Consider the following 26,013-nt stretch of genomic DNA (forward strand, 5'->3'; position numbering starts at 1 on the left):
GTGCTATTGACCCTGCAAAGGCCAAGAACCTTTGGATATTGGTGTTTACACCCTGCAAAGGCCAAGGGCCTTTGGACATTGGGGTTTAGACCCTGCAAAGGCCAAGGGCCTTTGGACATTGGGGTTTAGACCCTGCAAAGGCCAAGGGCCTTTGGACATTGAGGTTTACACCCTGCAAAGGCCAAGGGCCTTTGGATATTGGGTTGTAGACCCTGCTAACCAACAGCATTTGGTCACTGCTGTTTCCTCACTGCTTGTACCAAGGGGTGGATGGAGACCCGGAGGGTGAGTGAGAAAGGCGCTGCTCTCCTTGTGCCAAGCCAGCAGGGAGCTGGGTGGGCCTGGGCTGTGCCTCGGGGAACAGTTCCCTTTGGGATTAGCAAGGGATTAACAGTTGGCTGTTCCAGAGGAGTCAGCAGCTGTGGTGCTTGCTGTGGGGAGAGGCCTGGGAGGGAATGGGGGGCTCCTGGCCATCCCAGAGCACAGCCACATCCCCTGCTCTGTCCTTGTTCCACTGGAGGCTGTGGGCACAAACAAGGGAACAGCTTTTATTGACTTCCCCTCTCCCCAGATTACAGCGCAGCCTCAGCGCTTCCCAGAGTCAAGAATGGGTTTCTCCCAGACATCTCCAAAATGATCCCCAGTGGTGTAGAGGAGGTCACAAGGAAGATGCTCCAAGGGCTGGAGCACCAGTGCCAAGGGAAAAGGATGCAAGAGTTAGGTTTGTCCAGGCTGCAGAATGTTCCAGGGTGACCTTAGAGTCCCTTCCAATGCATGAAAGGGCTGCAAGAGAGCAGGAGAGGGACTTAAGCCAGGGGCCCACAAGGAAGGGACAAGGCTTCCCACTGAGACAGGGCAAGGATGGATGGGATATTGGGAGGGAATTCTGCCCTGTGAGGGTGCTGAGGCCCTGGCACAGGCTGCCCAGAGAAGCTGTGGCTGCCCCTGGATCCCTGGCGGTGTTCAAGGCCAGGTTGGATTGGGCTCTGGGCAACTCCCCTTCTGGTGTTCTTAGAAGTGATGAGACACCTTCCAGCATGTTTGTTTGTGCTGCTGTCAAACTACTGGGCTGAAAATATTCCCAAGGAGGGGAGGCAGAGCTCAGCTGGAACTGCTGTGCTCTGGGACAGGCTGGGAAGCACTTAGAGGCAACTGCCTCAGGGGCAGCCATGCAGTCTGAGTGTGCTCTTCCCTGTGCGCTTGCAGGGAGCTCGAGGGCTTTCTCACCAGGGACGTTCCTCCAGAGCCCCTGAGGTGAGTAAACTCTGCTGAGCTGGCTGGCCCTTTGAAACTGGTCCTCCATGAATGGACACTGGTTCTTGTGGGGTCACAAGAGGCATCTCAGCACTACTTTGGAATAGGAACAGAATACCTGACTAACAGCTGGATGTGGGCTTTCAGGTGCTGCTAGACGACAGTGACAGCATGGCCAATTCCATCATCTGCACCGACAGTCCTGGGAACATCTTCTCAACTCTGACATCCACTGACGAACAGCATCCCTTTGAATTGGCTCGGGAAGCCACAGAGAATTGTGGGCGCTTGTGGCAACATTATGATCAAATGGAGAAGACAACCCAGAGGATCAGAAGCCAATACCAGGCCATAGACTCTCTGCTAGAAGAAATCCGAAGGTGAGCATTTCCTCCTCCTCCTCCTCCTCCTCCTGTGTTCCAGAAGCAATCTGCTTCCAGGTCAGGGAGGTCAGAGGTGTCCTGGGTGAAGAATCACCTGCCTACCATGTGTAGGCCTCAGTGTGGCTCTCGAGCATCGTCCTGTCTGGGTTTTTCATGCTCTACTGTGACTGCCAAGGCTGTCTGGGAGATGCAGAGCCAGTGTTGGAATAGAAGACTCCTTCTTCTCGCCGTGCTGCTTCCCTGAATTCTGTTCTTTGCGTGCCCCTGCCCAGCCAGTGCTTCTCACTGAAGGAAGGCAAAATCCTGCCTTCCTTTCCCTTTGCCTCTGGAGGATTTCCTTGGGAGGGAAAGAGCAAGGTCTTCCTTAGCCCGCTGCCCCCAGCTCCATCCTGGAGTGCTGAGAAAGGCATTGCTGACTCTTCAGGCCTCTTGGTTCTTCTGACTGAGCCTTGTCTCTGCAGTGACTGTGCAAACCTTGAGAAGTCCAGGGAAATGCTGCTGCAGTGCACTGGAATCCCCAAGCCAGGAGCCTTTTGTCTGCATCAGAAGAACACCAAGCAGCAGAAGGAAGCGTCAGCCCGGGCGGAAAAGGCAGAGCAGCAGGCCAGGATGGAGGTTGGTTTTGGAAATGAGACAGGTTTTCCCTTGAAAACTTGTCTTGCCCCTTGTTGTACAGTGGAGCACTGGCTGCACTCGAGGGAGAAGAGCCATCATTGCAGAGGCAGCTGGAAGTCAAGAGGCAGACACTGCAGGAATTGCAGCTTCAGAGGGATCTGCTGGAGCAAGAGAGGGATGATGTTAGCACGGCTCTGAACACCTTCTTGCTAGGCAGCACCTTTGGGAGCGGAGTTGTGGCAGCCAGATGAGCCCAGATGCTCTTTCTGGCAGTAGAAGACAGGCACACTGCTGTGCACACCTGGCTCAAGATGGCACACACATTTCTTAGCCAGGGATATGCATGTTCATCAGCAAAGTGTTGCATGCAAAATGTGTTGCTTTGGGCAGCCACAGAGCCTCTCAAAGAGGGAACGGAGCTGGGGAAGGGTCTGGAGCACAGGTGTGACCAGGGGCGGCTGAGGGAGCTGGGAAAGGGGCTCAGCCTGGAGCAAAGGAAGCTCAGGGGCCACCTTCTTGCTCTCTACAACTCCCTGTGACAGGAAGCTGCAGCCAGCTGAGGGTCAGGCTCTGCTTCCAGGGCACAAGGGACAGGAGAAGAGGAAACAGCCACAAGCAGTGGGCCAGGGGAGGTTTGGATTGGGTGTTACAGGCTAGCTGCAAGGGAAGGCTTTGTTCCACATGGTCTCTGTCAGTCAGTCTCAGTTCTGGGGAATGTGGTAGGTTTGGCAAATGCACAGCAGAGGTTTTGCTTTGGCTACATCAGCCAGACATCCATCAGTCACTAAATGTCTGCTCAGCACAAGAGCCGTTTCCACGCCAAGCATCCTCTAATTGCAGAGAGTTGCTAAAAAATATGTGAGGACATGACACTTTGATGTGGATTTTGTTCTAGAAGAAGAATATCCTGTATATTTTCCCATGATTCAGGAAGCAAAATTGTTTTCCCCAACCTACCTGAAAATGTCCAGCACTGAAATAGATGCAGAGAGAAATTTTGTTTGCCAAGTGGCAGTTTGGGAAGATGCAGTGGTTTTGGGTGACAACACAGAGTTTGGAGTAGGGATGTTTGTTGGGAAGGAGCTGTCTGGTCGCAGGCAAGGCAGCAGGGCCTGACACAGCACTTCCAAGGCAACAGTTCCAGAGGCTTTTGGCAGGCCAGGCTGTCAGAGCTGCACAGGGCAGATGCTGGGAATCTTTGAGCCCAGAGCACAGGTGCCCCTTGTCCTCTGGCTGCCTGCGAGGTGGCACTGGCTGGCTCTGCACAGGGCTCCCGAGGGAGGGCTCGAGCTGTACCTTGTCCCACTTGCAGGCTTCCCAGGAGCAAGAGTCATCGAGCTGGTCTCTGGAGCAGCTGAGCCAGGAATCCTCTGACCGAGGGCAGGAACTGGCCCAGGTGTGCCGAGAGAAGGAGCTGCTGGGCCAGAAGGCTGACCTTGAGGGCCGCCTGGCAGCCACGGAGTGGCTCCGACAAGACCTTTCCAGGCAGCTGGCAGAGACCAGGTAAAGGCAGGGAGATGAGCCTTTTCAGATGTTTCTACATTCTGTGGACAGAATATGGAAGAGTCTCCAGAAAAAAAAAAAAAAGCCACAATGTGAAGGTTATTTTTCTGGCACCTAAAGCCAGCAAAGCTCTCATGAGCCTTGGGCTCCTGTTTGTGGTGCCGAGCACACTCCTGTGGGAAGTCAGAAGCAATCCACCCAGCCCTGAACTGAGTAGTAGTGAAAACATGCAGATGTGGAGTGAAATCTCAGGTTTCTCTTGCTTTATGTTTTTTCCTCATTCTGGCCATTCAACATCCCTGGTTCCTTTCCGAGTAGCTTGGCATGATCCTGATCTTCAGAACTGAAGCTTCATCTTCAGCATTCCAGGCTCTTACCTTGGCAGGTTGGGAGTAGCACGCTGCCATTCAGGGGGAAGCCAGAGGCTCCTGCTGAAACTCTTGAGGCATTTCTGCTTCCAAGCACACTCTTGAGAAGTGTGGGACAGCACCTAGAGCTGGTTGGAGAGCAGCAGGGAAAGCTCTTTGGAATTCTCAACAGCCTCTGGGGATTCTTGCTGTCTGTTGAGGGGCACCCAGCAGCCAAACATGCCAAGGTCCCTTTGGATGGTCCCTGTCACCCTGTAAAGAAGGACAAGTCCCTTGGGCTACTGCCTGCTTAGCCAGCAACACTAAAATAAAGGCTGCAAGTCTGCTTCATGACCTTGCAAGAGTTGCAACTGCAGTCTCTGCATTCAGGTAGTTGTTGTTCAGACAAACGGGGTGTTCTGATTTTTCACAAGTGCTGCCATGACCAAGAGATTTTACTGTATCTGCAAAGTAGTTCTGAGGCCTCTTCAATACAGGGTGTCTGGAAGATGATGTACCTTTATGTCCGTTGTCAAGAGCATGAAAAAGTCAGGAGTCAGCCAGGACAAGAGTCTGTTCTGTCGCCCTGCAGAGCAGCTTGGAAGTGCTGATGGGAGAAGGGCTGTGAGCAGGGGCTGGGCTTTTGCTCGTTGCTCCAGCCTGTTGGGGTACAGCTACCCAGTGTCATAGGTCAGGAACAGCAGCTGAAGGTTTGGCTGTTGAGGCCAAGTTGGGCTGGGCAGTCTGTGCTAGGCCAGGCCATAAGGAAGGCCTGGGCAGTCCCTCAGAGGGCCCTGCTCTGCTCTTGATATGGCACAGATGTGCCTTCCCTGGACGAGTTTCCAGGTGACCCATTTTCCAACCTCAGCTGTGGGGAACTTGAGCCACGTTTGTCCTGGAACAACCGGCCGAGGGCATCTGGAGCAAGCAACTCATGTCTCTCTGTATCTGCAACTTGTAGGTCAGCAAAGGAGAGCCTGCAATCCAGGCTGTTAGCTGCCCAGCAGCAGATAGCTCAGCTGGGGATGACCAGGAAGCGTGTCGAGGCAGAGCTGCAAGCAGGGCTGCAGGAAGCTCGCAAAGAAACCCAGGCAGCACAGAGGAGGCACGAGGAAGAGCTGCAAGGCCTCAAAGAGGAAATGAATCTCCTCCTTGAGCAGAGGGAGGCTCTACAAAAGCAGGTGAGCGAAACAGCAGTGGCACTGCAGCCATGCAGTGAGGGGTCTGTGGCCTTCTTGCTTTCCCATGGCACAGCAGCAGCTGGTGGGCTGATCCCTGGGGCTGTCTCATGCTCTGGGGGCTCCACGGCAGCTGCTCTGAAGGACACTCAGTGCTCTGCTGAATGTCAGCTGCTGCTCTGGACAGCTGGGCTAGTCCTGTGCGCTGCTGGCCAGCAACCATCAGCATGGATTCCTGCTGGCCTCTTCTTGCTAGCCTTGGTTTGGCAGGTGCTTTTTCAGGTGCCTTTGGTGGTGGGCCACTTAGAGACCTAAACAAGTTGTCCATATCCTTTGTGAATCTGGGGCTCTCAGGACAGGGAGAAATGGAAAGCTGTCCTTTACCTCTGCTCACAGCCTGTGCTGTGGCTGACAGTGAGAAGCTGTGGCTGTAGCCTCTGACTGCTTTGTTCTGTTTGACTGGAGGTGGGAGAGTTGACATCTCAGCTGGCAGCCTCCCAAGAGTGCCAGGAAACGACTGTGCAGAGAGCCCAGCAAGATGCGAGGGAGGCCCAGGAGGAGTCCAGGCAGAGGCTCTTGGAAGTTGAGCACATCCAGAAGGTGCTGGAGGAGGCAGAACATAAGAACAAGGAGCTGCAAGTGGATCTGGAGTACCTGCAGAGGGAATGGAGTCAAAGGGAAGAAGTGGCACAGCAAAATTCAGAATTGCAGGCTTCTGTCAATGCCCTAGAGAGGGAAAAAGCCAGGTAAAGGAAAGCCTGTGGGACTCTGCATTGTGGTGAATGGATTCCCTCTTTGCCATCTTTGCACCTCCAGGGGCTCTGGCAGCATTTCCTAAGTGGCAGATTCTCAGCTCTCCATGCAGACACGTGTCATTGTCTGGATTTTGTGTTCCAGGTTCTTTTCTTTTAAGCCTTCAGATAGGCTTCTCCTGAAGACAAAGGCTTTTGGGCTAGCCCTTTGCCTCTAGGGGATATTGTGTTGTTAGGTGGGTGTGCTGACACTGCGTGAGCTGCCCTGTAAGGAGCTGGATACATCCATCAGCTCCACCTTGGGTCCTGTAACTTGAAGCCTTTGGGGTCTGGAGCAGCCTGGCACCTGATGCTGTTTCTGGGCAGAAGCGTCTTAAGGCCCTGATTGCTGATCTAGGCCAGAGTGCCCTTGGAGGCAGCCCAAAACAAGGCTGTCTCTGTTGCATCGTTCCTCATCAAATGTTCCCCGGAGCCTGGAGGGGGTCAAGCAGGGTCCCTGCCACGCTGCACAGTCACAGGCATTACTGACTGTGCAAAGAATGCAAGAAACAGGACCAAGGTTACGGGGGCTTCTCCAGCTGATCAAGTCCTGCCAGGCTTCAGTGCCACGGGACTCTTCCTCCAAGAAGAAGACAAAGGAAAGGCAGGGCACTCCTGCTTGCCTGCAGCCTTCAGCATCTTCCATCAGGTTGTGCTCCAAGCCTCGGTTGCCACTTTGGCCTTTGTTTCTCCAGCTGAAAGTGGGATGGGTGCTGGTAAATCGTAGGGAACTTGCCAGAGATCCCCTGGCTGTAGGGTGCTGCTCCTCCTACCTGGATGTGTCAGAAGGGGGATGGAAATGTCTCTTCCATGCTGACCAAACCTCCCCCCTTGGAGCCTGGTTAGTCAGAAGAAAATGGTTCCTCTCCCCTAATGCCTTCATTGCAAGACTTGGTTAGGTTTGTATTCACATTGCCATCTCCAAAAGAAGGTAGGGCATGTAGGCAGGAACTCCCCGTTCTTTCAGGGACAAAAGCAGAGTAGGCACATGCTGGGCTGGGACTGCAGGGGGAACAAACAGCCAAGTTGTTTAGACCAACCTCATCAGGCAGAGCAGTTGTTCCCTGAGGTGGTGCAAGTCCTAAGAGTTGATAAACTGTGATATCATATAATAATGAGTTGCTTGCTTCCCTTCTAGGCTGATTCTGTCTCTGGAGGAAAAGAGCCTGTGCCTCAGAACGCTGGAAGAACAGAACCTGGCACTGAACAATCAGGTGTCTCAGTGTCACACAGCTCTTCAGCAGGCCCAGCAGCTCTCTTCAAACCGCGCTGGACAACTGCGGGAGCTCAACACGCAGGTAGGCTGTGCAGTGGCATCCTCTTCTCCAGGGACACACAAGAGCACCTTTGGCTTGCAGGCCCCAGCCTCTTTCCCCTCCCAGCAGCATCCACAGCTGCCGTGTTCTGCCCGGGGCTGCTGCTGCACCCGCAGGCTGAGGCTGGATCTGGTGTCTGCTGCAGAAGTTTCCCCCCATCTTCTCCTGGGTCCCAGCTGGAAATCTGGGAGGAGAAGCAGCAGCAGCAGACTCCTCTGGAGCTTCTCTGTCCCTCTGTTAGCACTGCTGTCCCAGACAGAATTGGTGCCTGTGCCAGGCACTGAGCAATGTGGGGACACAGACGTGGCTGTGGCAGGCTGGGCAGGGCACTCCCAGCGCAGCCAGTTCAGCCGCTGTTCAGAGCTGCAGCCCAAGGATGCCCATTGCCTCCCTCTCCTGTTTTCTCTACATTTGTCTCCATTGGAATCCTCTCTTCTGTGCCTTCTGGTCTTGGCATGTTTTTTGCCTGCAATCATTTCTCCTTCCTTGCTCTCCCTGCGGCCCACTCTGCTGCCTCAGGAGCAGCCCTGTCCCTGAGGCTCTGTGCATCCATCTTCCAGATCCGGGCCCTGCAGGACGCAGTGCTGCAGATGCAGGCTTCCCAGGCAACTCGAGAGAAGCAGCTGCTGAAGGAGCTGGAGGAGTCTCGAGCAGGAGAACGCCGTTTGAGGGACTCTGTGCACGTGCTGCAGGCTGAGGTGTCTGAGCTGCGTGTGAAGCTCCAGAGCTCTGATGACAAAGCTCTTGCCTTGGCCACACAGTGCCAGGCTGTGGAGCTGGAGCTGACGAAGACACAGGCTCAGAGTGACAACCTCAGAGCCCGCAACCTGGAGCTGCAGAAGGAGTTGGAGGAAACTGAGCAAGGTACAGCTCCTCCTCTCCCACTCACTGCCCCATGCTGTCTCACCAGCTGAGGAGCTGCAGCTGGATGCCTCAGCTCCATTCCCCCAAACTCCAGGCCCTGCCAGAGCCTCCAGGCTATTGGCCTCTCTGGAGCAGGGCTGCACAGGCATTGCTGCTCCTTTGCGTCTCTTGGATTGCTCACTCTGCACAAGGCCAAGAGCAAACACACTTTCCTATGCCTCAGAACCATGCCCCTTTCATTCCTGCCTTTTTCTCTGCCGGGAAGTTTCCTTCATTTCTGTCAGCTTTGGAGCCCTTGTGGGCTTAGGGCCTGGCAAACACAAGCAGACAGAGAAGACATTGCTGTTGTCTCTGCAGGGTGCACATCAGTTTAACTTTGCTTTTCTTTTCCCTTTTCCCTTTCGCCTTTTCTTTCCCTTTACCTGTGGCAGAGTGGGTGAGGGCAGAAGCCAGGCACATCTCTGGCCACATTGCCCTGGAGAAAGAGGCCACTGAAAGGCGGGAAGAGGCTGTGACTCTTCATCAGGAGGTGGCATCTCTGAAGATGAAATTGGAAAACGTGGAGAAAAGGAAAGATGTGCTGGTGAGAGTGGCAGATGCCACAAAGGGCCATTTCCTGGCTATGTTTGGACCTTGTGTCAATAGCTCTGAGAAGCACCTTTTTCCAGTTGAACTTTTCTAACTGCATTCTTGTGAATAAGGAGGAAAAGATGTTGTAGTCATGGCAAAGCCCGGTAATGCTGAGGCTGCTGATTGTCCTCCATGCTGGGCTTCTGTGCCCTAGAAGCTGTAGTTCTCAATGTCCTCACTGTCTCCATTGACACTGCACGGTTTGGGGAATTCCTGGTGTCCAAAGCCATGTTCAGATTTCTAAATATCTGGATCTGGAAGGACAGGGGAGAAGACCAAGTTTGCTGTTAATAGAAAGGTTTTTTGGCCTTGGCCATCTGAGAGCAGGCAGTGAGGAGAGAGGAGAGGAAAGCCAAGTGCTGATGCACATCAGGCCGTGTGCCTGCAAGGGAGAACTGGTCCTGAGAGGCAGCAGAGAATGACAGACTGATCTGGCCATTGCTGCTCCCAGACAGGCAGTGGGGCTCTCAGGGATGGAGCCATGGAAACTCTTCACAGGGGAGGTGGGAAAGCACTCCTGTCAGCCCAGCCGCAGGGAATGAAAGGCTGGGGGTGTTTGCTCTTCCCTTCCTCCCTGAAGGAGAGCACATCCTCGTGGCACTGCCTGAATCCTGCTTAGCGTGCACTTGAAATCCTGGCTGCAGTTCTGGCAGCTCCTGCCCAAAGGAGCACTGGAGTGGAGCTGCAGGAGGTCGGGGAAGGGCAGAAAGGAAGCTGGGATGGGCTGAGTGAGCTGGGAAAGATGCAGCATCAAGTGGGGGCCCAGCAAAGGTCTGCAGCATCCCGAGGGGCTGAGAGAGAGGGGGCAGCCTGTGCCTGCCCCTGCGGCAGGAGTCCAGATCTGGTATGACAAGCAAAGCGAGAGACGGAATCATTGACCCTTTTTCTCCCTCTTTTGGCAGCATGAACGGGAATTGTACCAGCAGCAGATGAGAGATGTGGAAAAGGAGAATGAAATGCATACACCTGAGATGAAAAATCATAAGGAAAATACTCATGAACTGGAAGTGGAGATGGAAGACATGCAGGAACTGTTGCAGCCTGTGGCTGCTGCTTTGGAGAAATTGAGTGCCAAAATTCAAGTACTGAGTGCTGCACTGAAAAAGAGTGAAATTGCCAAAGGGGCTCTGAAGAAACACCTGGATATCCTGAAGGGAAAGCCTTCTACCCAGGTAAGCACTGGCATTGACCATCAGTCCACTCCAGTGTCCCTGAATTATTCCAGGGATGTTTCCCATGAAGAGGTGGGTCTCTATCCCTGTCAGTGCAGGCCTGCTTGGGTAAAGCAGCCCGGGCTGCAGCAGGCAGCCTTGTCTGTCTGCCTGGCTCCAGCCAGAGACCATTGACCGCCAGATTGTATCCTGGCGTGCCTGGAAGGACTGATCCCGCTCTGGAGCTTGCTGTTCAAATCAGCTCCAGGCCAGAAGCTGGGCATGGGGAGCTGCTTCTCCTTTGCCCACAAAAGGGGAGGCAACACATGGGGGTTTGGATTGGGTGCAAAGGAATGGAGCAGGTGAGCAGAGTGATGGACTAAAGCCAGCTGAGTTTTGGATCAATGGCTGAAAATGTCCAGCACTGCTGGTGCTTAGAGTAAATTATATTGGCAGTTGTGGAAGATGCAGTGGTTTTGGGTGACAACACAGAGTTTGGAGTAGGGATGTTTGTTGGGAAGGAGCTGTCTGGTCGCAGGCAAGGCAGCAGGGCCTGACACAGCACTTCCAAGGCAACAGTTCCAGAGGCTTTTGGCAGGCCAGGCTGTCAGAGCTGCACAGGGCAGATGCTGGGAAACTTTGAGCCCAGAGCACAGGTGCTCCTTGTCCTCTGGCTGCCTGCGAGGTGGCACTGGCTGGCTCTGCACAGGGCTCCCGAGGGAGGGCTCGAGCTGTACCTTGTCCCACTTGCAGGCTTCCCAGGAGCAAGAGTCATCGAGCTGGTCTCTGGAGCAGCTGAGCCAGGAATCCTCTGACCGAGGGCAGGAACTGGCCCAGGTGTGCCGAGAGAAGGAGCTGCTGGGCCAGAAGGCTGACCTTGAGGGCCGCCTGGCAGCCACGGAGTGGCTCCGACAAGACCTTTCCAGGCAGCTGGCAGAGACCAGGTAAAGGCAGGGAGATGAGCCTTTTCAGATGTTTCTACATTCTGTGGACAGAACATGGAAGAGTCTCAAGGAAAAAAGAAAGCCACAATGTGAAGGTTATTTTTCTGGCACCTAAAGCCAGCAAAGCTCTCATGAGCCTTGGGCTCCTGTTTGTGGTGCCGAGCACACTCCTGTGGGATGTCAGAAGCAATCCACCCAGCCCTGAACTGAGTAGTAGTGAAAACATGCAGATGTGGAGTGAAATCTCAGGTTTCTCTTGCATATTTTTTTCCTCATTCTGGCCATTCAACATCCCTGGTTCCTTTCCGAGTAGCTTGGCATGATCCTGATCTTCAGAACCTTCATCCTGAGCGTTCCAGGCTCTTACCTTGGCAGGTTGGGAGTAGCACGCTGCCATTCAGGGGGAAGCCAGAGGCTCCTGCTGAAACTCTTGAGGCATTTCTGCTTCCAAGCACACTCTTGAGAAGTGTGGGACAGCACCTAGAGCTGGTTGGAGAGCAGCAGGGAAAGCTCTTTGGAATTCTCAACAGCCTCTGGGGATTCTTGCTGTCTGTTGAGGGGCACCCAGCAGCCAAACATGCCAAGGTCCCTTTGGATGGTCCCTGTCACCCTGTAAAGAAGGACAAGTCCCTTGGGCTACTGCCTGCTTAGCCAGCAACACTAAAATAAAGGCAGCAAGTCTGCTTCATGACCTTGCAAGAGTTGCAACTGCAGTCTCTGCATTCAGGTAGTTGTTGTTCAGACAAACGGGGTGTTCTGATTTTTCACAAGTGCTGCCATGACCAAGAGATTTTACTGTATCTGCAAAGTAGTTCTGAGGCCTCTTCAATACAGGGTGTCTGGAAGATGATGTACCTTTATGCCCGTTGTCAAGAGCATGAAAAAGTCAGGAGTCAGCCAGGACAAGAGTCTGTTCTGTCGCCCTGCAGAGCAGCTTGGAAGTGCTGATGGGAGAAGGGCTGTGAGCAGGGGCTGGGCTTTTGCTCGTTGCTCCAGCCTGTTGGGGCACAGCTACCCAGTGTCATAGGTCAGGAACAGCAGCTGAAGGTTTGGCTGTTGAGGCCAAGTTGGGCTGGGCAGTCTGTGCTAGGCCAGGCCATAAGGAAGGCCTGGGCAGTCCCTCAGAGGGCCCTGCTCTGCTCTTGATATGGCACAGATGTGCCTTCCCTGGACGAGTTTCCAGGTGACCCATTTTCCATCCTCAGCTGTGGGGAACTTGAGCCACGTTTGTCCTGGAACAACCGGCCGAGGGCATCTGGAGCAAGCAACTCATGTCTCTCTGTATCTGCAACTTGTAGGTCAGCAAAGGAGAGCCTGCAATCCAGGCTGTTAGCTGCCCAGCAGCAGATAGCTCAGCTGGAGATGACCAGGAAGCGTGTCGAGGCAGAGCTGCAAGCAGGGCTGCAGGAAGCTCGCAAAGAAACCCAGGCAGCACAGAGGAGGCACGAGGAAGAGCTGCAAGGCCTCAAAGAGGAAATGAATCTCCTCCTTGAGCAGAGGGAGGCTCTACAAAAGCAGGTGAGCGAAACAGCAGTGGCACTGCAGCCATGCAGTTAGGGGTCTGTGGCCTTCTTGCTTTCCCATGGCACAGCAGCAGCTGGTGGGCTGATCCCTGGGGCTGTCTCATGCTCTGGGGGCTCCACGGCAGCTGCTCTGAAGGACACTCAGTGCTCTGCTGAATGTCAGCTGCTGCTCTGGACAGCTGGGCTAGTCCTGTGCGCTGCTGGCCAGCAACCATCAGCATGGATTCCTGCTGGCCTCTTCTTGCTAGCCTTGGTTTGGCAGGTGCTTTTTCAGGTGCCTTTGGTGGTGGGCCACTTAGAGACCTAAACAAGTTGTCCATATCCTTTGTGAATCTGGGGCTCTCAGGACAGGGAGAAATGGAAAGCTGTCCATTACCTCTGCTCACAGCCTGTGCTGTGGCTGACAGTGAGAAGCTGTGGCTGTAGCCTCTGACTGCTTTGTTCTGTTTGACTGGAGGTGGGAGAGTTGACATCTCAGCTGGCAGCCTCCCAAGAGTGCCAGGAAACGACTGTGCAGAGAGCCCAGCAAGATGCGAGGGAGGCCCAGGAGGAGTCCAGGCAGAGGCTCTTGGAAGTTGAGCACATCCAGAAGGTGCTGGAGGAGCTGAACAAGGAGCTGCAAGTGGATCTGGAGTACCTGCAGAGGGAATGGAGTCAAAGGGAAGAAGTGGCACAGCAAAATTCAGAATTGCAGGCTTCTGTCAATGCCCTAGAGAGGGAAAAAGCCAGGTAAAGGAAAGCCTGTGGGACTCTGCATTGTGGTGAATGGATTCCCTCTTTGCCATCTTTGCACCTCCAGGGGCTCTGGCAGCATTTCCTAAGTGGCAGATTCTCAGCTCTCCATGCAGACACGTGTCATTCTCTGGATGTTGTGTTCCAGGTTCTTTTCTTTTAAGCCTTCAGATAGGCTTCTCCTGAAGACAAAGGCTTTTGGGCTAGCCCTTTGCCTCTAGGGGGATATTGTGTTGTTAGGTGGGTGTGCTGACACTGCGCGAGATGCCCTGTAAGGAGCTGGATACATCCATCAGCTCCACCTTGGGTCCTGTAACTTGAAGCCTTTGGGGTCTGGAGCAGCCTGGCACCTGATGCTGTTTCTGGGCAGAAGCGTCTTAAGGCCCTGATTGCTGATCTAGGCCAGAGTGCCCTTGGAGGCAGCCCAAAACAAGGCTGTCTCTGTTGCATCGTTCCTCATCAAATGTTCCCCGGAGCCTGGAGGGGGTCAAGCAGGGTCCCTGCCACGCTGCACAGTCACAGGCATTACTGACTGTGCAAAGAATGCAAGAAACAGGACCAAGGTTACGGGGGCTTCTCCAGCTGATCAAGTCCTGCCAGGCTTCAGTGCCACGGGACTCTTCCTCCAAGAAGAAGACAAAGGAAAGGCAGGGCACTCCTGCTTGCCTGCAGCCTTCAGCATCTTCCATCAGGTTGTGCTCCAAGCCTCGGTTGCCACTTTGGCCTTTGTTTCTCCAGCTGAAAGTGGGATGGGTGCTGGTAAATCGTAGGGAACTTGCCAGAGATCCCCTGGCTGTAGGGTGCTGCTCCTCCTACCTGGATGTGTCAGAAGGGGGATGGAAATGTCTCTTCCATGCTGACCAAACCTCCCCTCCTTGGAGCCTGGTTAGTCAGAAGAAAATGGTTCCTCTCCCCTAATGCCTTCATTGCAAGACTTGGTTAGGTTTGTATTCACATTGCCATCTCCAAAAGAAGGTAGGGCACTTGGGCAGGAACTCCCCGTTCTTTCAGGGACAAAAGCAGAGTAGGCACATGCTGGGCTGGGACTGCAGGGGGAACAAACAGCCAAGTTGTTTAGACCAACCTCATCAGGCAGAGCAGTTGTTCCCTGAGGTGGTGCAAGTCCTAACAGCTGATAAACTGTGATATCATATAATAATGAGTTGCTTGCTTCCCTTCTAGGCTGATTCTGTCTCTGGAGGAAAAGAGCCTGTGCCTCAGAACGCTGGAAGAACAGAACCTGGTGCTGAAAAATCAGGTGTCTCAGTGTAAATCTGCTCTTCAGCAGGCCCAGCAGCTCTCTTCAAACCGCGCTGGACAACTGCGGGAGCTCAACACGCAGGTAGGCTGTGCAGTGGCATCCTCTTCTCCAGGGACACACAAGAGCACCTTTGGCTTGCAGGCCCCAGCCTCTTTCCCCTCCCAGCAGCATCCACAGCTGCCGTGTTCTGCCCGGGGCTGCTGCTGCACCCGCAGGCTGAGGCTGGATCTGGTGTCTGCTGCAGAAGTTTCCCCCCCTCTCCTCCTGGGTCCCAGCTGGAAATCTGGGAGGAGAAGCAGCAGCAGCAGACTCCTCTGGAGCTTCTCTGTCCCTCTGTTAGCACTGCTGTCCCAGACAGAATTGGTGCCTGTGCCAGGCACTGAGCAATGTGGGGACACAGACGTGGCTGTGGCAGGCTGGGCAGGGCACTCCCAGCGCAGCCAGTTCAGCCGCTGTTCAGAGCTGCAGCCCAAGGATGCCCATTGCCTCCCTCTCCTGTTTTCTCTACATTTGTCTCCATTGGAATCCTCTCTTCTGTGCCTTCTGGTCTTGGCATGTTTTTTGCCTGCAATCATTTCTCCTTCCTTGCTCTCCCTGCGGCCCACTCTGCTGCCTCAGGAGCAGCCCTGTCCCTGAGGCTCTGTGCATCCATCTTCCAGATCCGGGCCCTGCAGGACGCAGTGCTGCAGATGCAGGCTTCCCAGGCAACTCGAGAGAAGCAGCTGCTGAAGGAGCTGGAGGAGTCTCGAGCAGGAGAACGCCGTTTGAGGGACTCTGTGCACGTGCTGCAGGCTGAGGTGTCTGAGCTGCGTGTGAAGCTCCAGAGCTCTGATGACAAAGCTCTTGCCTTGGCCACACAGTGCCAGGCTGTGGAGCTGGAGCTGACGAAGACACAGGCTCAGAGTGACAACCTCAGAGCCCGCAACCTGGAGCTGCAGAAGGAGTTGGAGGAAACTGAGCAAGGTACAGCTCCTCCTCTCCCACTCACTGCCCCATGCTGTCTCACCAGCTGAGGAGCTGCAGCTGGATGCCTCAGCTCCATTCCCCCAAACTCCAGGCCCTGCCAGAGCCTCCAGGCTATTGGCCTCTCTGGAGCAGGGCTGCACAGGCATTGCTGCTCCTTTGCGTCTCTTGGATTGCTCACTCTGCACAAGGCCAAGAGCAAACACACTTTCCTATGCCTCAGAACCATGCCCCTTTCATTCCTGCCTTTTTCTCTGCCGGGAAGTTTCCTTCATTTCTGTCAGCTTTGGAGCCCTTGTGGGCTTAGGGCCTGGCAAACACAAGCAGACAGAGAAGACATTGCTGTTGTCTCTGCAGGGTGCACATCAGTTTAACTTTGCTTTTCTTTTCCCTTTTCCCTTTCGCCTTTTCTTTCCCCTTCTCTGTGGCAGAGTGGGTGAGGGCAGAAGCCAGGCACATCTCTGGCCACATTGCCCTGGAGAAAGAGGCCACTGAAAGGCAGGAAGAGGCTGTGACTCTTCATCAGGAGGTGGCATCTCTGAAGATGAAATTGGAAAACGTGGAGAAAAGGAAAGATGTGCTGGTGAGAGTGGCAGATGCCACAAAGGGCCATTTCCTGGCTATGTTTGGACCTTGTGTCAATAGCTCTGAGAAGCACCTTTTTCCAGTTGAACTTTTCTAACTGCATTCTTGTGAATAAGGAGGAAAAGATGTTGTAGTCATGGCAAAGCCCGGTAATGCTGAGGCTGCTGATTGTCCTCCATGCTGGGCTTCTGTGCCCTAGAAGCTGTAGTTCTCAATGTCCTCACTGTCTCCATTGACACTGCATGGTTTGGGGAATTCCTGGTGTCCAAAGCCATGTTCAGATTTCTAAATATCTGGATCTGGAAGGACAGGGGAGAAGACCAAGTTTGCTGTTAATAGAAAGGTTTTTTGGCCTTGGCCATCTGAGAGCAGGCAGTGGGGAGAGAGGAGAGGAAAGCCAAGTGCTGATGCTCATCAGGCCGTGTGCCTGCAAGGGAGAACTGGTCCTGAGAGGCAGCAGAGAATGACAGACTGATCTGGCCATTGCTGCTCCCAGACAGGCAGTGGGGCTCTCGGGGATGGAGCCATGGAAACTCTTCACAGGAGAGGTGGGAAAGCACTCCTGTCAGCCCAGCCGCAGGGAATGAAAGGCTGGGGGTGTTTGCTCTTCCCTTCCTCCCTGAAGGAGAGCACATCCTCGTGGCACTGCCTGAATCCTGCTTAGCGTGCACTTGAAATCCTGGCTGCAGTTCTGGCAGCTCCTGCCCAAAGGAGCACTGGAGTGGAGCTGCAGGAGGTCGGGGAAGGGCAGAAAGGAAGCTGGGATGGGCTGAGTGAGCTGGGAAAGATGCAGCATCAAGTGGGGGCCCAGCAAAGGTCTGCAGCATCCCGAGGGGCTGAGAGAGAGGGGGCAGCCTGTGCCTGCCCCTGCGGCAGGAGTCCAGATCTGGTATGACAAGCAAAGCGAGAGAGGGAATCATTGACCCTTTTTCTCCCTCTTTTGGCAGCATGAACGGGAATTGTACCAGCAGCAGATGAGAGATGTGGAAAAGGAGAATGAAATGCATACACCTGAGATGAAAAATCATAAGGAAAATACTCATGAACTGGAAGTGGAGATGGAAGACATGCAGGAACTGTTGCAGCCTGTGGCTGCTGCTTTGGAGAAATTGAGTGCCAAAATTCAAGTACTGAGTGCTGCACTGAAAAAGAGTGAAATTGCCAAAGGGGCTCTGAAGAAACACCTGGATATCCTGAAGGGAAAGCCTTCTACCCAGGTAAGCACTGGCATTGACCATCAGTCCACTCCAGTGTCCCTGAATTATTCCAGGGATGTTTCCCATGAAGAGGTGGGTCTCTATCCCTGTCAGTGCAGGCCTGCTTGGGTAAAGCAGCCCGGGCTGCAGCAGGCAGCCTTGTCTGTCTGCCTGGCTCCAGCCAGAGACCATTGACTGCCAGATTGTATCCTGGCGTGCCTGGAAGGACTGATCCCGCTCTGGAGCTTGCTGTTCAAATCAGCTCCAGGCCAGAAGCTGGGCATGGGGAGCTGCTTCTCCTTTGCCCACAAAAGGGGAGGCAACACATGGGGGTTTGGATTGGGTGCAAAGGAATGGAGCAGGTGAGCAGAGTGATGGACTAAAGCCAGCTGAGTTTTGGATCAATGGCTGAAAATGTCCAGCACTGCTGGTGCTTAGAGTAAATTATATTGGCAGTTGTGGAAGATGCAGTGGTTTTGGGTGACAACACAGAGTTTGGAGTAGGGATGTTTGTTGGGAAGGAGCTGTCTGGTCGCAGGCAAGGCAGCAGGGCCTGACACAGCACTTCCAAGGCAACAGTTCCAGAGGCTTTTGGCAGGCCAGGCTGTCAGAGCTGCACAGGGCAGATGCTGGGAAACTTTGAGCCCAGAGCACAGGTGCCCCTTGTCCTCTGGCTGCCTGCGAGGTGGCACTGGCTGGCTCTGCACAGGGCTCCCGAGGGAGGGCTCGAGCTGTACCTTGTCCCACTTGCAGGCTTCCCAGGAGCAAGAGTCATCGAGCTGGTCTCTGGAGCAGCTGAGCCAGGAATCCTCTGACCGAGGGCAGGAACTGGCCCAGGTGTGCCGAGAGAAGGAGCTGCTGGGCCAGAAGGCTGACCTTGAGGGCCGCCTGGCAGCCACGGAGTGGCTCCGACAAGACCTTTCCAGGCAGCTGGCAGAGACCAGGTAAAGGCAGGGAGATGAGCCTTTTCAGATGTTTCTACATTCTGTGGACAGAACATGGAAGAGTCGCAAGGAAAAAAGAAAGCCACAATGTGAAGGTTATTTTTCTGGCACCTAAAGCCAGCAAAGCTCTCATGAGCCTTGGGCTCCTGTTTGTGGTGCCGAGCACACTCCTGTGGGATGTCAGAAGCAATCCACCCAGCCCTGAACTGAGTAGTAGTGAAAACATGCAGATGTGGAGTGAAATCTCAAGTTTCTCTTGCATATTTTTTTCCTCATTCTGGCCATTCAACATCCCTGGTTCCTTTCCGAGTAGCTTGGCATGATCCTGATCTTCAGAACCTTCATCCTGAGCGTTCCAGGCTCTTACCTTGGCAGGTTGGGAGTAGCACGCTGCCATTCAGGGGGAAGCCAGAGGCTCCTGCTGAAACTCTTGAGGCATTTCTGCTTCCAAGCACACTCTTGAGAAGTGTGGGACAGCACCTAGAGCTGGTTGGAGAGCAGCAGGGAAAGCTCTTTGGAATTCTCAACAGCCTCTGGGGATTCTTGCTGTCTGTTGAGGGGCACCCAGCAGCCAAACATGCCAAGGTCCCTTTGGATAGTCCCTGTCACCCTGTAAAGAAGGACAAGTCCCTTGGGCTACTGCCTGCTTAGCCAGCAACACTAAAATAAAGGCAGCAAGTCTGCTTCATGACCTTGCAAGAGTTGCAACTGCAGTCTCTGCATTCAGGTAGTTGTTGTTCAGACAAACGGGGTGTTCTGATTTTTCACAAGTGCTGCCATGACCAAGAGATTTTACTGTATCTGCAAAGTCTCTTCAATACAGGGTGTCTGGAAGATGATGTACCTTTATGCCCGTTGTCAAGAGCATGAAAAAGTCAGGAGTCAGCCAGGACAAGAGTCTGTTCTGTCGCCCTGCAGAGCAGCTTGGAAGTGCTGATGGGAGAAGGGCTGTGAGCAGGGGCTGGGCTTTTGCTCGTTGCTCCAGCCTGTTGGGGCACAGCTACCCAGTGTCATAGGTCAGGAACAGCAGCTGAAGGTTTGGCTGTTGAGGCCAAGTTGGGCTGGGCAGTCTGTGCTAGGCCAGGCCATAAGGAAGGCCTGGGCAGTCCCTCAGAGGGCCCTGCTCTGCTCTTGATATGGCACAGATGTGCCTTCCCTGGACGAGTTTCCAGGTGACCCATTTTCCATCCTCAGGTGTGGGGAACTTGAGCCACGTTTGTCCTGGAACAACCGGCCGAGGGCATCTGGAGCAAGCAACTCATGTCTCTCTGTATCTGCAACTTGTAGGTCAGCAAAGGAGAGCCTGCAATCCAGGCTGTTAGCTGCCCAGCAGCAGATAGCTCAGCTGGAGATGACCAGGAAGCATCTGGAGGCTCAAGTGCTGACAGTCACACAGGACAAGGAGGTGATAGAAGGTGAGAAACTCTTGTGCACTGTTTGTGGTGCTGCCCCTGCCTAGAGTAGCTAAGCACCCAGCAAAGCCACCTCTGTCCACAGGGCTTCTGAGGATTGGTGGGGCTGGAGGCACTGAAAGGGCCTGAGGTCAGTAAAGTCAGTAAAGACTCTGACTCTTGCTGTTGGTCTTGTTTGCAGGACAGGTCAAGTGCCTGCAACATGAGCTGGAAGCAGAGAGAGCTCTGAGGAGGCAGGACGAAGAAGACACAGCTCAACAGCTCCTGCAGGCAGAGCAGCAGCATCACGAAAGCCTCAGACTTCAGGGAACTGCTCAGCAACTGGAAATAAAGAAGCTCCTGCAAGACCTGGTAGGGGACAAAATGCTTCTGAACTGTCCAAGCCAGCCCTGTGGGTTGGTGTAGCGCAAGCAGAGGCTGAGGGTGTGAAAGAGCAGCAATCCTCTGCCAGAGGCCTCCCGCTGCTGGGCCGGGCAGCAGAGCCAGCAGCTCAGACTTGGAGGTGCATGAAGGCCCCCAGGATGGTGCTGGGACAGTAAACGCAGCCACGGCTTCAGTGAGGCTGTAAGGGGAGTTCCAGAGCAGGCTGGGCAGTGCCCACCCAGAGCGTGGCAGCCCGGGGCAGGATCATCCTCGAGTCCCACCTGCCACAGAGCAGATGCCAGCGTGGAGCAGATGCCAAGAGTGCTGCTGGCTGCAGGCGTGGGAACTCGGTTCCTTTCTTGCTGTGCTTCCATGGGGGACAGAGGATTAGCTTTGGGCTGGAAGCAAATGGAACAGGCTCCTTGTCCCTGGTCCTTCAGTCCTTGTGACTGGGGCATCAGAGAGGGGAAGGTGACGCCTCCATTTCTGAGTGCTTGGACTCAATGCCTGGGAAGGTCTTTGCCAGCAGAAGAGATTCCACAAGTCTGTGATTCTTGCACCTGCTGAGCCTCCTTTTGAATTCCCTGACAGGACACAGTTTCTGGAGTGCAGAAAGCCAGTGCTGTTGTCTTTTCCAGTTGGGGGTTGTGGGAGGCATGGAGCTTCACATCGTTCAGCAAGGAGCTTGCCTAGGACTTCATCATGCAAATTTTTCCTCCCCTGCTCAGGCGAGTGAGCGCGAAAGGCACCGTGCAGAGATGAAGGAGACGCTGGAGCAATGGGAGAAAGAGACGGCAGAGAGAGAGCAGGAGCACAAGAAGGTGCTGTTTGAGATGAGGCAGAAAGTTGTCACCCTGCTGGCACAACAAGAAGAATTAAGGAGATTTGAAAATGCCAAGCAAGAGGTAATGACTGTGAGAGGAGAACTGGTGTGATTTTTTGCAAGGCTGGAGCTGTGGGAGATGGCAGGATACGGGGCTGCGTGGAGCATGCCCTCCGTGTCTTCTACATTGTATTAGGGGAGGTGAAAGCTGAGTGGGGCTGTCTTTGGCACCAGGAATGAGGCCTCTCATAGGAAGCCAGGCAGAAACATCAGCTGTCAGCTGAGTTTTTTGTGCTGCTCCTGAGCTCTGTTGTTCTAAGATGTACCCCAGGGTATCTTCACTGTTCTCCTTCCGCTCCCCTTTTGGTGTGTACTGGTAGGTGTTCATGGCCAAAGTGAGTTTGTAGGACTTTTCTTTTGTGGGCATGGGGAGGGTACAGCAGGAATGCTGACAAGAGAAAAATCTTTTTAAAGACTTGCCTGGAGTATTTCTGAACAGTAAGCCAGAGATGTCTTCTGGGCCGTGTTTTGAGTCACTTCCTGGGAAGCTGTGTCTCGCCCAGGGCAGGCAGTGGCCCAGGGGAGCAGCAGCCAAGTGCTCCGAGAGCACGTGAGCCCATCAGTCTTTGCCTCTTGCCACACGGATGTTGCAGGAGAAGTGTGAAGCCCTCTGCTCTTTCCTTCTGTGCAGGTCCTGCTGGAAGAGCAGAAGGAGAAGAGTGCTTTATCAGAGGCACTGCTCCAAACTCAGGAAGAGCTCAGCCGAGCCCGCCAGCAGGTCCAGCAGTTCAGGCAGGAGCTGAAAGAGCAGCAAGAGAAGGGGCAGGTAAGTGTGAGTAGGCAGGCAACAGAGGGCAGGGCAGTGACAAGGGCACAAAAGGCAGCTCCTGGCACTGAGGAGGCAAGGGCTGCTTCAGGCCTTGGGAGCAAAGAGCCTGGTAGGCTCCAGAGCTCAGCCCCAGGAAGGAAGGCTTGCATGGGAAGCAGAGCTGGGTAGAGAAGCCAAAAGAAGCAGCTGAGGAATGGGATTTTGAGGCAGCAAGAGGAAAAAGCTGAGCTTGAGGGCAGGCCCCAGGAAGTTGCTCTGCATTTTGTTGCCAGACCATCAAGGCAAATCTGCAAGATGAGCTGCAGGAATTTGGCAGTGAAGTCCAGGCAGCGCAGAGGAGGCACGAGGAAGAGCTGCAAGGCCTCAAAGAGGAAATGAATCTCCTCCTTGAGCAGAGGGAGGCTCTACAAAAGCAGGTGAGCGAAACAGCAGTGGCACTGCAGCCATGCAGCAAGGGGTCTGTGGCCTTCTTGCTTTCCCATGGCACAGCAGCAGCTGGTGGGCTGATCCCTGGGGCTGTCTCATGCTCTGGGGGCTCCACGGCAGCTGCTCTGAAGGACACTCAGTGCTCTGCTGAATGTCAGCTGCTGCTCTGGACAGCTGGGCTAGTCCTGTGCGCTGCTGGCCAGCAACCATCAGCATGGATTCCTGCTGGCCTCTTCTTGCTAGCCTTGGTTTGGCAGGTGCTTTTTCAGGTGCCTTTGGTGGTGGGCCACTTAGAGACCTAAACAAGTTGTCCATATCCTTTGTGAATCTGGGGCTCTCAGGACAGGGAGAAATGGAAAGCTGTCCTTTACCTCTGCTCACAGCCTGTGCTGTGGCTGACAGTGAGAAGCTGTGGCTGTAGCCTCTGACTGCTTTGTTCTGTTTGACTGGAGGTGGGAGAGTTGACATCTCAGCTGGCAGCCTCCCAAGAGTGCCAGGAAACGACTGTGCAGAGAGCCCAGCAAGATGTGAGGGAGGCCCAGGAGGAGTCCAGGCAGAAGCTCGTGGAGGTTGAGCACGCCCAGAAGCTGCTGAAGGAGGCAGAACATCAGAACGAGGAGATGCAAGTGATTCTGGAGTACCTGGAGAGGAAATGGAGTCAAAGGGAAGAAGTGGCACAGCAAAATTCAGAATTGCAGGCTTCTGTCAATGCCCTAGAGAGGGAAAAAGCCAGGTAAAGGAAAGCCTGTGGGACTCTGCATTGTGGTGAATGGATTCCCTCTTTGCCATCTTTGCACCTCCAGGGGCTCTGGCAGCATTTCCTAAGTGGCAGATTCTCCACTCTCCATGCAGACATGTGTCATTGTCTGGATGTTGTGTTCCAGGTTCTTTTCTTTTAAGCCTTCAGATAGGCTTCTCCTGAAGACAAAGGCTTTTGGGCTAGCCCTTTGCCTCTAGGGGGTATTGTGTTGTTAGGTGGGTGTGCTGACACTGCGCGAGATGCCCTGTAAGGAGCTGGATACATCCATCAGCTCCACCTTGGGTCCTGTAACTTGAAGCCTTTGGGGTCTGGAGCAGCCTGGCACCTGATGCTGTTTCTGGGCAGAAGCGTCTTAAGGCCCTGATTGCTGATCTAGGCCAGAGTGCCCTTGGAGGCAGCCCAAAACAAGGCTGTCTCTGTTGCATCGTTCCTCATCAAATGTTCCCCGGAGCCTGGAGGGGGTCAAGCAGGGTCCCTGCCACGCTGCACAGTCACAGGCATTACTGACTGTGCAAAGAATGCAAGAAACAGGACCAAGGTTACGGGGGCTTCTCCAGCTGATCAAGTCCTGCCAGGCTTCAGTGCCACGGGACTCTTCCTCCAAGAAGAAGACAAAGGAAAGGCAGGGCACTCCTGCTTGCCTGCAGCCTTCAGCATCTTCCATCAGGTTGTGCTCCAAGCCTCGGTTGCCACTTTGGCCTTTGTTTCTCCAGCTGAAAGTGGGATGGGTGCTGGTAAATCGTAGGGAACTTGCCAGAGATCCCCTGGCTGTAGGGTGCTGCTCCTCCTACCTGGATGTGTCAGAAGGGGGAAGGAAATGTCTCTTCCATGCTGACCAAACCTCCCCTCCTTGGAGCCTGGTTAGTCAGAAGAAAATGGTTCCTCTCACCTAATGCCTTCATTGCAAGACTTGGTTAGGTTTGTATTCACATTGCCATCTCCAAAAGAAGGTAGGGCATGTAGGCAGGAACTCCCCGTTCTTTCAGGGACAAAAGCAGAGTAGGCACATGCTGGGCTGGGACTGCAGGGGGAACAAACAGCCAAGTTGTTTAGACCAACCTCATCAGGCAGAGCAGTTGTTCCCTGAGGTGGTGCAAGTCCTAAGAGTTGATAAACTGTGATATCATATAATAATGAGTTGCTTGCTTCCATTCTAGGCTGATTCTGTCTCTGGAGGAGAAGAGCCTGTGCCTCAGAACGCTGGAAGAACAGAACCTGGCACTGAACAATCAGGTGTCTCAGTGTCACACAGCTCTTCAGCAGGCCCAGCAGCTCTCTTCAAACCGCGCTGGACAACTGCGGGAGCTCAACACGCAGGTAGGCTGTGCAGTGGCATCCTCTTCTCCAGGGACACACAAGAGCACCTTTGGCTTGCAGGCCCCAGCCTCTTTCCCCTCCCAGCAGCATCCACAGCTGCCGTGTTCTGCCCGGGGCTGCTGCTGCACCCGCAGGCTGAGGCTGGATCTGGTGTCTGCTGCAGAAGTTTCCCCCCCTCTCCTCCTGGGTCCCAGCTGGAAATCTGGGAGGAGAAGCAGCAGCAGCAGACTCCTCTGGAGCTTCTCTGTCCCTCTGTTAGCACTGCTGTCCCAGACAGAGTTGGTGCCTGTGCCAGGCACTGAGCAATGTGGGGACACAGACGTGGCTGTGGCAGGCTGGGCAGGGCACTCCCAGCGCAGCCAGTTCAGCCGCTGTTCAGAGCTGCAGCCCAAGGATGCCCATTGCCTCCCTCTCCTGTTTTCTCTACATTTGTCTCCATTGGAATCCTCTCTTCTGTGCCTTCTGGTCTTGGCATGTTTTTTGCCTGCAATCATTTCTCCTTCCTTGCTCTCCCTGCGGCTCACTCTGCTGCCTCAGGAGCAGCCCTGTCCCTGAGGCTCTGTGCATCCATCTTCCAGATCCGGGCCCTGCAGGACGCAGTGCTGCAGATGCAGGCTTCCCAGGCAACTCGAGAGAAGCAGCTGCTGAAGGAGCTGGAGGAGTCTCGAGCAGGAGAACGCCGTTTGAGGGACTCTGTGCACGTGCTGCAGGCTGAGGTGTCTGAGCTGCGTGGGAAGCTCCAGAGCTCTGATGACAAAGCTCTTGCCTTGGCCACACAGTGCCAGGCTGTGGAGCTGGAGCTGACGAAGACACAGGCTCAGAGTGACAACCTCAGAGCCCGCAACCTGGAGCTGCAGGAGTTGGAGGAAACTGAGCAAGGTACAGCTCCTCCTCTCCCACTCACTGCCCCATGCTGTCTCACCAGCTGAGGAGCTGCAGCTGGATGCCTCAGCTCCATTCCCCCAAACTCCAGGTCCTGCCAGAGCCTCCAGGCTATTGGCCTCTCTGGAGCAGGGCTGCACAGGCATTCCTCTCCTTTGTCTCTCTTGGATTGCTCACTCTGCACAAGGCCAAGAGCAAACACATTTTCTATGCCTCTGAACCTTGCCCCTCCCATTACCTTTTTCTCTGCCGGGAAGTTTCCTTCATTTCTGTCAGCTTTGGAGCCCTTTTGGGCTTAGGGCCTGGCAAACACAGGCAGGCAGAGAAGACAGTGCTGTTGTCTCTGCAGAGTGCAAATCAGTTTAACTTTACATTTCTTTTCCCCTCATCCATCTCTTTTCCCATTTCCTCTTACAGATTGGTGGAAGGCAGAAGCCAAGCACTTTTCTCGAGAAACTGCCCTGGAGAAAGAGGCCACTGAAAGACAGGAAGAGGATTTGACTCTTCGTCAGGAGGTGGCATCTCTGAAGATGAAATTGGAAAACGTGGAGAAGGAAAGCAAAGATGTGCTGGTGAGAGTGGCAGATGCCACAAAGGGCCATTTCCTGGCTATGTTTGGACCTTGTGTTAATCGCTCTCAGGAGCACCTTTTCCCAGTTGAACTTTTCTAACTGCATTCTTCTGGATAAGGATGAAAAGATGTTGTAGTCATGGCAAAGCCCGGTAATGCTGAGGCTGCTGATTGTCCTCCATGCTGGGCTTCTGTGCCCTAGAAGCTGTAGTTCTCAATGTCCTCACTGTCTCTACTGACACTGCATGGTTTGGGGAATTCCTGGTGTCCAAAGCCATGTTCAGATTTCTAAATATCTGGATCTGGAAGCAGGGGGGAGAAGACCAAGTTTGCTGTTAATAGGAAGGATTTTTGGCCTTGGCCATCTGAGAGCAGGCAGTGGAGAGAGAGGAGAGGAAAGCCAAGTGCTGATGCACATCAGGCGTGTGCCTGCAAGGGAGAACTGGTCCT

General features: G+C 54.1%; 2 protein-coding genes across 8 annotated transcripts in view; one reads left to right on the forward strand and one right to left on the reverse strand.

Annotated features, from left to right (window-relative positions):
* The window catches only part of DLGAP4 (DLG associated protein 4), a 266,306-nt gene that overhangs the window by 123,435 nt on the left and 116,858 nt on the right, over positions 1–26,013 (reverse strand). The window lies entirely within an intron of this gene.
* On the forward strand, positions 19,729–25,774 carry LOC119710385 (centrosome-associated protein CEP250-like). The gene is made up of 9 exons (XM_038159379.1): positions 19,729–19,943; positions 20,684–20,776; positions 21,470–21,604; positions 21,880–22,314; positions 22,486–22,766; positions 23,951–24,110; positions 24,689–24,989; positions 25,410–25,564; positions 25,766–25,774. Exons 2-9 carry the CDS (start codon positions 20,714–20,716, stop codon positions 25,772–25,774), a joined length of 1,539 nt encoding a protein of 512 aa, XP_038015307.1. The 5' UTR covers positions 19,729–19,943; positions 20,684–20,713.

The sequence above is a fragment of the Motacilla alba genome, chromosome 20 (genome assembly GCF_015832195.1).
Source record: "Motacilla alba alba isolate MOTALB_02 chromosome 20, Motacilla_alba_V1.0_pri, whole genome shotgun sequence".
Taxonomy (NCBI): Eukaryota; Metazoa; Chordata; class Aves; order Passeriformes; family Motacillidae; genus Motacilla; species Motacilla alba.

Coding starts and splice junctions, on each gene's coding strand:
- LOC119710385 (XM_038159379.1), top strand. CDS start 20,714: ATGAAGGAGACGCTGGAGCAATGGGAGAAAGAGACGGCAGAGAGAGAG. Junction 22,315..22,485: donor TTTTTCAGGTGCCTTTGGTG/GTGGGCCACTTA, acceptor GTTTGACTGGAG/GTGGGAGAGTTGACATCTCA. Junction 22,767..23,950: donor CTAGAGAGGGAAAAAGCCAG/GTAAAGGAAAGC, acceptor CTTCCATTCTAG/GCTGATTCTGTCTCTGGAGG.